At 41.3% G+C, this 12,834-nt stretch overlaps 1 protein-coding gene across 3 annotated transcripts in view; it reads left to right on the top strand.

Annotated features, from left to right (window-relative positions):
- The window catches only part of CDH13 (cadherin 13), a 1,006,079-nt gene that overhangs the window by 206,976 nt on the left and 786,269 nt on the right, over positions 1-12,834 (top strand). For all 3 annotated transcript variants that reach the window (XM_006762254.2, XM_015562993.1, XM_015562994.1), the window contains exon 2: positions 3,068-3,179. In XM_006762254.2, coding sequence (XP_006762317.1) covers positions 3,068-3,179 — 112 coding nt within the window. The remainder of the gene's footprint in view (positions 1-3,067; positions 3,180-12,834) is intronic.

Genomic DNA, 12,834 nt, shown 5'->3' with positions numbered 1-12,834 from the left:
TGTTTTTTGCTGTGGGTTTAGTTTCTGATCCCTCTTTATGAAATTAGACTCCCTGTCCTCAGCTCTTACATGTTCCCGAAGAGACCTATAATTTCCGTTCAAGTCAAATTGAATTTTAATCAATACATTAAATTATGACTTGTTACGGCCTCTCACCTTTTCTAGTCTACACTGACGGTCAGCACACACTGACTACTTACATTCCGCGTGGCACTGATTGCTTTACCTGCAGCTGCCCACTGAATCCACCAGCCCCTCCCAGTGCACATCCGATTTCCCATGTTTTTCTAGATTTGAAAACAGACAGAGAGGGACCATGAAAAATGCAGACCATCCAGTCAGTAAAGGACAGGGCCCAGATTTGAACCATTAAAGTGACTCTGGAGTTGTTGCTTTGACTGCTGCACTGACGGCTTCTCTGAGCTCCAGAACCCATTCTCCCTCTACACGCCCCCCAGCCAGTGCTCACTGAGCCCTAGAGTTCAGTGAGTATTGGGGCACAAGCGGATGGGTGAGCGCTGGGAGGAGTGAGCGAATTAATCACTGGACTAGTGCCTACCTTGCTAAGCCACACCCTGCCTGTGGAAGTGCTGCATGCTTTTATATTATTAAGCATTTAACCTGAATTTTGACTGGTCAGTGAAGTGACCCAAGAATTTGCAAAAACAGAGCTGGAGCCTCCCACCATTCCCACCCTCCCTGAGGATCAGCAGTTGGGAAAGGTTTCTTTTTCCTTTATGACCCCAGAGGAATCCCGAATAGAACCTGCCAAGGAATGAGGACAGAGTGAGCTGCAGAGAGACAGGAATGGGGGACTCACCCAGACTCTCCATCAGTTCTGGTTTCTTACACTCAGGATCCCTGGAGAAACATCATCTCCGATGGTCCTAAGGGATGCCTGGCTTACTGGTCTGGGATTTGTAAGCAGAATGAGATGATTAGAAGGTTAATATGTAATTGTAGACACAGGGTGCCTGGAGGCAACCTTTGACCATTTGCTGTTTAACTGAATTAATGTTGGCCAGTTATAGATCTTCTGCTTGCAAAATTGCCAGCTAATTATTCTGAGTCCTGAATCTGCATTCTGTGTGTGCCACTGGGTTGTCAGCATTATGATTGCCTCAGCAGTGATTTAACCAGAGCCTGCTCTCAAAGCAAGGGGGCGTTTTACAAGCAGGACTGTACGGGCACTGGGCTACAGCATCCTTCCCCCTTTGATTTTAGAAAGATGATGTCGGGCAGGGTGATGACTCTCCCGTTGCAATTTCTCTGATGTTTCTCAGGCCGGCTGCACCGCGAACCTCCAGAGATTGATGGTTGCTCTTGTTCCTTGAGGTTCAGTGCATTTCAGAGGCTGGTATTTAGAGAGAAGCCTTGGTCCCACAGCTTCCAACCTTTTGTACACTCCTTTGAGTTTGCCGGTGGGGATGGTAATGACTTTCCTTCAACAGCCTGTGTGCAGTGGTTAAGAGTTTGTGTTCTGGTATCCAATGTTGGTTTCCCAAGAAACAAACACCTAGTCAAGGATTTGAGAGCCAAGTAGTTTTATCTGGAGGGTGATGTCAGAAAAATGCCAACAGGGATGAGGAAATGAGCCAAGGGAGAGAAGATAGCAAATGGAAGGTGCGCTATTAAGTCAGATACCACTGTGGGCAGCTGGAGCTCAAGTCCACGTGGAAACTGCTATCTCACCTGAGGGGCCGGAGAGCCGGTGTATGTGTGCACCAGCTCTCATCAGTTCTGGTCACAGGCTGCTCCTGGGGTTGTGAATTTCCAAAACCCTCTGCTGGGACCATGCTCAGGTAAAGCAGCCTCCCACAGACCACAGAGATATCTCAAGGATGATAATGCAAAGTCCCACGCCATGTGGGAAGCCTGAGGGGTACGAGAGGGGCTCTGACAGTGGACCCTTAAACCTGGATTCAAACTCTGGCTCTGCCATCCTAAATGGAGGACCTTGGGCAAACATTGTTAACTGCACTAGGATGCCAGGCTCCTTGTCTATAAAAATGTATCTTACACTAGGTACGTCACAGGGCTTGTGGAGTTTAAAGGGGATAATGCATCTAGCAAACTTAGCACAGTGCTGGACATATAGTAAGGGGTGAAAACGTTAGCAGTCATAATGGAGTATCTTTTGTGGTAGGTGCTTGGGAAGAGAGGCGATCCCTAACTTCACAGGCCTTACAGTCTTTGCCTACTAAACCTACAACTATTTCTTACTTACTAAATTGCCTCTTGTTCAGGAGTGTGCCGTTTTAGGTTCCAAAATATATATCCTAAGTTTTTGAGCCCTGGATGAAGCGTCCCAAGGACTTTCAAAGGCAAAGCTGAGGCTTTGGAAGCAATTGTAAATTTTTAATGTTCTAGCAGCCAAATTTACAAAAGTAAAAAGCGTGGTCAAATTAATCTTAATAACATTTAGTCCAATCTGTAAAACATGATAATTTCAATGTGTAGTTCATATAAAAGTGATTAATTAGATATTTTACTTTATTTTTGCTTTTTGGTATTCAGGCTTCAAAATCCAACAAGTATTTTATACTGACAATTTCAGCCCAGCTACATTTTCAGGGGTCTGTAGCCGTGTGTGGTCATGGCCCCCATCTTGGACTGTGAAGGTCTAGTGGGCCCTAGAATCCTTTTAGAAGTAACTTCCAAATGGAATAGTTAGTTTTCCTCCTCTCACAGATGATAATGCTCCTTCGCCTCTATGAAAGCGAAGTTGGTTTTAACTCAGGCATTGTATAAAATTGACAGATTTTGTAATGAAATTTCACACATGGAAACTGTGGTGAGATTCTTAGCAGGTATAAAAATCTGACTAACTTATTCCTTTAACTGCAACTGAATGGAAACTGCTGCAGCTGTTCCCATTTGCACATTTTCCAAATCTCATTGCCAAAACAACATTGTTGGCAACCACAGGAGAAGTATCAACTTACCTCTTCATTTGGGAAATGAAATTAAATCCTCAGCTCATTTCTAAAAGTCACAGATTTGGTACAAGGAAGCAGGCCCAACACATGAGCTGATGTTAAAATATTGATGGCTTTGGTGTTCTCAGGTGCTGCTGCTAACATCTGCAGAAGATTTGGACTGCACTCCTGGATTTCAGCAGAAACTGTTCCACATCAATCAGCCAGTGGAATTCATCGAGGACCAGGCGATTCTGAACTGTAAGCAATGTCGCTGGATATTTCTGGCCTATTTTCATATTTAAATTCACCAGTGTCTGTTAATATGTCTCGGGATGTGGTATTCCTTACACTAAGCATTTTTCTGCCCATTATTCTCATTCTGCTTGGCCCAGAGTGGATGGTCTTGAATTAGGGTCTTGCCAGCTTAGAGGTGAACAGTGTCATGTGTATCTCTTTTTAGTATTTGATCACTGGTGAGTATTTTCCAACCACTCCCACGAAAGGAGACCGCCACCTTCCAATGTGAGTACTATTCTGTGTAAAGGAAATGAAATTCATTTCGCCTGGCAGATCCCTGAAAGCAGAACCATTGCCTTCCTGTGGACCACTGTCCTACCTGTATTATGTCGTTCACAGCATAGGTCAAAATAATGGTGAGGGCAGGATTTGGCTTCTGGAAATTTTTAGGCATAGGAACTCAAAACCCTTATTTTAAAATGTTTATTTTTATTGTTGGCATTATTACAGATGTCCCCCATTTCCTCCCCCTCAATTTGCCCCGCTCCACCCAGACCTCACCCTTCCCTCCCTTTGGCCCTAACCATATTGTTGTCTGTGTCCATGTGCTATGCATATATGTTTTTTGGCTTTTCTCTTCACCTTTTGTTTTTTTATACCACCCACACCTCGGACCTCCCCTCTGACTTTTATCAGTCTGTACCATGTATCTATGACTCTGGTTCTATCTTGTTCATCAGTTTATTTTGTTCATTAGATTCCACATATAAGTAAGATCATATGGTATTTGTCTTTCTCTGACTGGCTTATTTCACTGGGCACTATATTTCTTAAGGCTAATAAGATGGTTTTCCAGAAAAGAGTCAAAACCTCTACTGGCTATTTGTGGATTAAACTCAAATCTTCCCAAATTCCATTTAATTTCCTTAAAATATGCTCAGACCTGTGGTTATAATCTTCTTATGTTATTTAATGATGATATTATATTGTTTAATCTTTATGATAGCATGGAATACATTGCTAAACTCATAACAAAAATAGCTTTAGCAGAGTAGAATTTACTACTGATGGTAGACAAATAGCCATTTAATTGTAGGTTCTTGAGCACTGTTCTTTAACACTTTGGAATGAAGGATATGAAAACAGTGTTGTAATTTGGTCAGATGCTCCGAGGTCCCCTCAGGGAAGATAATTGTACATTTGCCCCTCTGGCCTCAGGTTTGCCTTCGAGGCTGGCCCACATTCCTTCATTCCTGTGCTGTGGCTGGCATTTTAAAGAACAGTTAAAAAAAAACGACGACAGCCTGCTTGAGTAGAGTGTTCTGTGAGGCTGGAACACAGTTTAAGAGTTGAAAGGAACACAATAATGAAGATGCAATGTCGAGCATCAAGGGAGCTATCCAAGGGGAAGCCCAGGCACATCTTGATGCAATTACACCAATGAAATCATTTCAATAATTAGAGTCTGTAATGACACTGTGCAGGACTGGCACAATAAGTGAATTCCAATATGTGATTTCATATTCATTTGATCCCTGAGTGTGACTCCTGGGTCAGGCCATCAGAAACCCTCATTTGTCTTTTGATTTTGCTATTAATCAGAATCAATATATTTCAAACAAAACTTGGTTTGTGAGAACCATTTTTCTGGGTCTCCTCTCATCTGTATCAGCTGCTCTTCTCTCTCTCTCTCTCTCTCTCTCTCTCTCTCTCTCTCTCTCACACACACACACACAAACACTTCTCTTTTTTTCCAGTGATCATCCCAAATGGTATCTATATTAACACGTGGAAATGTGAAGCCACCCTGAGTATGGAAATTAATAGTGTTGATATGCAAAGCAGGCTCATACTAGTAAATGTGATTGCTTCTGTAATCTTCACTACACCACACAGCTTTTAATTCACTGCTGAGAAGCTGGAAACAATCATACTTTGGGGGATCTTTTTAATTTAAACTAAACCATACTGTACATTCCAATATCACCGGTGTGTGTGTGTGTGTGTGTGTGTGTGTGTATGTGTTTTCAATCCCTAAGTAATTAAGTGGGTTATGGTTGTTGGTTCTGTGTAAGCTAGTAAATGGTAAATAGAACTGGTTTGATTATCGATGATAGCACATTCAAGAAAAGTCAATGATACGGGAATTGAAGATCTTAAATATTTATATGTGACTTTGTGTGTGAATTATAGTCAGCAAAGTCTGACAACCCCCTCTCAGTGAAACTGTAGGTCCATATATATTATTAGGGTGGAAAATACAGGGAGCAGATCTAGTTAGGTACTTTTGAGTTCATCTCAAAGCAATGGACAGAGGTTATTATGAGTATAGACCAGGGGTGGGGAAACTTTTTGACTCGAGGGCCACAATGGGTTCTTAAACTGGACCAGAGGGCCGGAACAAAAGCATGGATGGAGTGTTTGTGTGAACTAATATAAATTCAAAGTAAACATCCTTACATAAAAGGGTACGGTCTTTTTTTTTTTTTTTTTTTTTTTTTTTTTTAGTTTTATTCATTTCAAACGGGCCAGATCCGGCCCGTGGGCCGTAGTTTGCCCACGGCTGGTATAGACCTTGTGAATATGTTTAACTGTGCCTGAATAAAGAAGAAAGTTTTTAGAGATTAGAGATGGCCTGTTGGATAGTGTTTGGAAAATCTGGATTTCCAGAAGTAGTAGAAGAGATTGCTCTATTCCACTTGCAAGAGGAAATACAAACTCAAGATACTGAATAAACTTTTTTCCCTAAGTAACATTTTAAGTCTTTCTCTCTTCTCCATGCCTCCTCTTTCCCCTTTCCTCTCTCATTCTCAGTTCTTTCATGCATTTCCTCATAGTTCAACACAAGACCCTTCTGTCTCTGAAAAATGTGATTAAGAAACTGAGTGATGAGTACTGTCAGCATGAACACTATATTGATATAAGGCCAGCATCTGGATGAAAATGGAAAATGATCAAACAAGACCAGAAAGTGTTAAAATACTTACATATTGGAGGTTGAGACCCAGGAAATGGCTTTGGATATTTTAATGATATATAAATATAATCTGATATTCTAGGTAATAACAGATATTAAAAGAAACCAAGTTACTAACATTATTTTGGGCTTATATCATTTTCTCTTTCCAGTTTTCCTTTATATTTGCCCTATTTAAGAGCTTTGATTTCCAACCATTGTGAATTTACAGAAGGTATAAACATAGCATAATCAATTGTTATCTATAATTTTCACTATTCTACATGGTTGTCTGATAGTGTTGTCTCCTTGCCTGACAGACCTAGTACATCTGCTCATACCCCATACATCTGCTCATATTCCACTGGTTCTGTGTTCAGCTTTTAGCAAATTACAGGGAATGTTTATTCTGTCCACAGCTCCCTGCTCTCTTTGTTCAGACAGTAATATACCCTTTTATCTTTTTTCATCTTTCTCCTCAATTCTCAATGACTTATCTTTTTCTACTTTAACTGTTACTAATGGTCACCTCCACTCCTTTTATTTCCTTAATATTTTATTCACTCTTCACTTCAATACATCTTTCTCTCAGTTGTTCTAAAGCCTTTTATTTTTTTCACATCCCAATAACTCTTTATTCTACTCTCCTTTCCACTAGCTAGACTTGCTTTCGTCTTTAAAAGACCATTTTCAACAAGCTTCTAGGATGAAAACACGGCATCCCAGTTTCCTTTAATGTGACCAGGGGAGCACTTTCATGGTGTCTCTCACTGTGTGAAGCAAAGCCCCCAACTCGTAATAACGTGGGCAAAACTTTACTGGCTTCATCTCAGTCTTGAAAGGTGAGCTGGGAAGATATTTGGTTATTCCCATATTTGATGAGTATGGCAAGAAGAAAGGGGAAGAAAGCAGAAACCCAGGAAGGAGACATTTATTCAAGGTCTTCGGTCTCAGGGAGGCATCTGTGATGGGTTTGTGGCAAGAGTACCTGGTGATCTTTGACACCCAGAACTATCTAACATTGGTCAGTGTGCCCATTATATTGGCACCATGAGATTTGAGTAGTGGCTCTGGTGTTAGCCTCCTAGTTGACACCCAGGCTCCAGAAGAATAGCTGGCCTGGAAAACTGACCAGCCACCCAGCTGATATGGAAAAAGGCCAAGTGATAAGCCTCTATCTGGTGTGATGGAGAATACAGAACAGCACATTCTGCTCTGCCCTGTCAGCTGGGACAGACCTCCTGCATTGGGGGCAGACCTGTGATCATAGTATTTGCTAGGGAAATCATGATCCTCTAGCTTCTATTAGTGGGAGACATCTCCAACTACCAGCGAAGGACACCCATTGGCCCTCAGCCACTTCAGGTCAGCACTTTTCTTCCACCTTGTTTATCCTTCATGGATTACTCCTCTTGGACCACACGGATACACAGAGGGAAATAGCCACACCTGAGTTCACCTAAAATGCAAACTTACAAGAATTAACACTTCAGAGAGGGCCTGCATTACTCAGAATAGGCTTGGTGTCAAACAACCCCAGTGATGTAAGAGAATAGATGTTTATTTTTCATTCAGATCATGTGGATGCAGGTTGGGTAGTTCTCCTCCAAGTGGCTGCCCTCCAAGTGGGAACTTGAGGACCCATCCTAATTCTAACTTGGTCCTGCCATCTTGTACCTTCCGATCACTCTTATACCTCCAAGCTGCAAGACAGGGGGACAATATAAAAGTAAGGGGGCTTGGCTCCATACTCTTTATTGGTTGAGCGTCGACCTATGAACCAGTCGTTGAGCACTGACCTATGAACCAGGAGGTCACATTTCAATTCCTGGTCAGGGTACGTGCTCAGGTTGAGGGCTCCATTCCCAGTGTGGGGTGTGCAGGAGGCAGCCGATCAATGATTCTCTCATCAATGATTCTCATTGTTTCTATATCTCTCTCCCTCTCCCTTCCTCTCCGAAATCAATAAAAAATATTTTTAAAAAAAGAGTATGGGGAAGACACCCCACATGTTTAACCACCTTAGCTCACAAGGGACATGTATCATTTCTACTTCATGCTATTAGACACACCTAGTCATGTAGGCAACCTAACTACAAACAAGGCTGGGAAATGTAGAACACTCGTGTTTAGTGCATGCTCACAGTCTCTGTATAGATCCCAACAAAGCAGTGTGACCCAAGTTGCAAAGAGACTTCCGAAGAGACAGAGACAGATCACAAAGGAAGCAGCCATCTCAGAGTAACTTGGGCCTACATGGGAGAGAGGACAAAGGTCACACAGGTGAGCAAGGTCATGTAGCTGTGACTAAATGCTGCCTTTCTAATCAGGGTGTGCTTCCCCTGAGCCAGGCAGCTTCTTAACCCTGCTCCCTGGTGGAAACACACAGGGGAGGGACCTCACCTTCCGATGGTTCTGATAAGGATGGGTTCCAATTGCATCCTCCTGATGATTATCATATTGTGGTTAAGCTCACGGAGTTGTAAACTCACATTGACTAGGGTTTAAACATATGGCACAGTCACATGCTATGTGACCATGAGTGAGTTATTTGAATCATCTGAGTTTAAATTGTATCATCTCTCTAAGATGGATAATGACAGTCCTTACTTCTGGAGTTGATGCAGTACTTGATGGGAGAATGCTTAGAACATAGCTATGAATAAATGGAAGCTGCTATTATTATTACTATCATTGCTCTTGTTGTTATGATAGGTTCAATTTCCTTTTAGTGGCCATCTAAACAAAGTGATTTAGAAGATAAATTGTGGGCATTAAACATCTGAAGAGATAAAGAAACACCTAAAGTAGTGATTCTAGGATTTGAATTTCATGGGCCAGTAGATTTTTCTTTTTTTTAATCTTGGATTGATAAGACTGCATTTTAAAACACTATCTTACATCTGGATATGAAAGAAAAAACAAGCACATAAATAAGATATATCCCCATTTACTTTAGCCAGAATTTTTAAAAAGATCATCTGGCACCAAAAACAAAACAAAACAGGAGTAAGGACTAATTACAGAAAAGAAGGGAGTCCTTTAATTTGAGTAAACTTTTCTTTGTAAACAATTTATAAAGATGTCCTTATTTACCTCATTATGGTGGAAAATCACGGATCTAATGCATTAAGTTACTGTTATATTTTTTGCTCATGACTTTTCTGATAATTCTTTTGAGGTTTCAATATGTTTGCTTTTTTATGGAAAGGCAGGAATAACTCTCAAGAGATTTCTTCATGAAGGGGTACATGCCTATGCTGATAGAAAAGAGAACATATATTTTATTTTTTTATTTTTTATTTTTTATTGAGAGCATATATTTTAGAAAATGTAGCATATATTATACTATATGTATGTATTCTAGGAACAAATATTGGGACTTTAAAAAAATATTTTTACTAACTTCAGAGAGGAAGGGAAAGATGGAAACATCAATGATGAGAGAATCACTGATCAGCTGCCTCCTGCACACCCCACATTGGGGATCGAGCCTGCAACCTGGGCATATGCCCTGACTGGGAATCAAACCACGACTTCCTGGTTTATAGGTGGATGCTCAACCACTGAGCCAAGCTGGCCGGGCACAGATGTTGGGACTTTTAAAAGGCACACTCAGAGCTAACTATAGCAGCCTCAGTGGCCTTCACAGCTGACTTTACTATGCATTCTCTAACTGTGGAGGGCCCCTGGAACCTCATAACAATCATTATGTGCCCATTTCATAGGTAAGGATACTAAGGCTGGGCTACCCAACCTCGTTCCGCTTACAATTGGTGATGTCGAGATTGGAATCCAGGATTTCAGTGCCTTGGCTTTTATCCAGAGTTCCATTCCAGTGTCTTGTAATTTTTGTTTATGTTGGTGGTAACATGTTAAGGAAATTTGTCACTTAATTTTCCCATCCACATTTATCAACCTGGATGAGATAAAGAGAGAATTTCATTTTATTTTTTTCTGTCCATAGCTAAGTTCATTCTTCCTTTGTAATATAGAAAAATGTAGAAAGAGTGCCTCTTTTTTCCTTGTTTTGGGTGAATCCAGTGCCAGATTATTCACGACCCTGCATTCCTGGCTTTCCACCCTCCCAATGAGTTCCTTTAATCAAGGCACTGCTTGGTCATCCCATATAGACACTGACCTTGGTTAGTGGCAGGTCATCCATAGAGTGCATCTTACTGCATTAATCATATTTGTACTTAACATACATGAGTCAGGGCTTTGGAGGGTGTTTTTAATTGACTATAAATCAAACAGGGAACTTGAAAAATGAAGGCAATTAATGAAAAAGCAACGTGAGAGGTGTTTTGCATCCTAACTGAGGAAATACATCGCCAGTGAATTAAATGTCAAAACAAAGGCCCTTTTGACCCTGCTGGAAAGATTTCATTTGGTTGGTAATAAATGAGTGAACTTTCCCGCCTGGCAGGTGGGCAAATGCCTGTTTCCTGCGTTCAGGTTGACTTGGGCTTTTGTCTGTTTATGTTGTTTACCTTTAGAAATTTCCTAAGTTATTTTGTTTTCCTTTTCTGTTTCAGTGATTTTTAAAAAGTGATAATGTTATTTGCATTTTCTGGTTGTGCATCACATGACTACTTGTATTTGCTCTCAGGTCGGGCGACTGATGAACTGATTAGTGAAATTATTTAACATTACCAGTACTACAGTCCGGAAAGGTCTGATTAAGGTTGAAGTGTCAAGTGGTATATTTGTTTTAAGCTGTTGTAATATGCCGAGAAAAATTACTCTGATATCACTTAATTCACTCCATCATTATGAAGGTGATTATACTTTGGGTCAGAATGGGGACTCCTATTTGCATTAGTGAGAATTTGTCCTATATTTAAACAGAGTCCTATAGAAATGTAATATGTGTACATGTTTGCCCTTTCCTCCCACCAACTGTTTGTAACAACCTAGTAATCAGTCAATTAATATTTATTAGGATTCCCATAGATGAATTATACTAACTACCTCATTTCATAAATGTAAAGTGATTTAATAAAGTAACTGCAAAATTAAAAGAACACATGTACAGGTTAGTGGGGGTAATAATAAAATGCTAGCGATCCTCTCATTCAACTTGGGTCCTAAATTATGCTTTGAAGCTTGGGAAACATGAAATGACAGAGTGAGAAGGCTGAGGAGGTGAGGAATGCAGATGCAGGGGGAGCTCTCTTGGCATCAGTTTTCTTATCAGGAGAACGGGAGAAATAAATAGACAGAGGAATCACACAGTCGGCCCTTGGGCTAAATTTGCTCCACAGATATGTCCTGTTTGGCTCTCCTTGTGGGAGTCTAGAGTGTTTCATGAAAGGAATTTGTTGTCAACGTTGAGAATTTAACTTTAAAAAAAATTCATAACTTCTGGGATATTGGCCTCCAGAACATAGACCCCAGAGACAGGCTGCCTGGATCCAAATCCATATAAGGTCAGACCATTACCAACTAAGCATCTTGGGCAAGTTATGGGGTGGGGGGAGCTCACTGTGCCTCAGTTTTCTAATTTGGAAAATAAATGTTATAATGATAGCCATCTCAATAACTTATTCTGAGGATTAAATGTTAATCTATATATAGATAGGGTCTGAGCTGGCTTGAGGAACACCTGGGTCTTCTAGATGCTCATCTAGGTGTTATCACATGCCCTTCATTCCTCAGCTCTGCTTTCTGTAGCATTGGTACCCTTCACTCTCAGAGCAGGGGTGGGCAAACTTTTTGACTCGTGGGCCACAATGGGTTCTTAAACTGGACTGGAGGGCCGGAACAAAAGCATGGATGGAGTGTTTGTGTGAACTATGCCTGCGGGCCATAGTTTGCCCACGGCTGCTCTCAGAGGATTCCCACCAGGATGTCCCACCAGAAGCTCCGCCTTTTTTTCCTCCTGCTTAACAACCCAGAGCATCTCTTTTCCAAGTATCTGGCAAACATCTCATGGTTAACTCTCTTGGTCCAGCTTGAGTCAAGTGCCTATCCATGAACCAACCACAGTATCTCAGAAGATTTGGCTTCCCTATTGGCCAGACCTGGGATATAGAGGGCCGTTCTTTGAAGGAAAGGAGTGTTGCTGGGCTTTCCTTCAAAAGCAAGCGAGTCCACCTGAGGGTGTTGTCCTCTATCGCTCAGGCCCCTTCCAGTACTAACAGTTTAGGGCTGCAGGCTGTGCTCCGTGCATGAGAATTTTTGGATTGCTGCGCACGGGCAAATGGACATGTCTCTTAGGCGGCAGGGGATGAGGACAGCCATCACGCCAGGTTCCTCACTGGTGATGCTGGTGAACAGACTGCCTCATTAAGGCTGTCACATTCTAAGTGCTGCCATATGGCTTACTCTTTGACTTGTTGAGTGTCTGTACTCACATGATTCTGAAGCTGGACTAAATATCTGTATCTCTATTTTTCTTCAAGGAATTAAGAATACAGTGGTCCGCTTCTTATCTGCTGTTCTGCTATCTTCTGTTTCTGTCACCCACAGTCAACCGTAGTTTAAAAACATTAAGTGTAAAATTCTAGAAATAAACAACTTATAAGTTTTAAATTGTGTGCCATTCTGAGTCATGTGATAAAATCTCATGTTGTCCTACTCCATCCAGCCACAGACGTGAATCAGAATAGTTACTTACTTTATCCCAGGCACTGTACTAGCTACAAAAGATAAAACTTTGAATCAGAAAAAAATGATGCCTTCTATGTTGAAGCTTTTATTCTTATGGAGGGAAAG

The sequence above is a fragment of the Myotis davidii genome, unplaced genomic scaffold, assembly GCF_000327345.1.
Source record: "Myotis davidii unplaced genomic scaffold, ASM32734v1 scaffold77, whole genome shotgun sequence".
Lineage (NCBI taxonomy): Eukaryota > Metazoa > Chordata > Mammalia > Chiroptera > Vespertilionidae > Myotis > Myotis davidii.
Note: the sequence above shows the minus strand (reverse complement) of the source record. Positions and strands in the feature narration are given on the sequence as shown.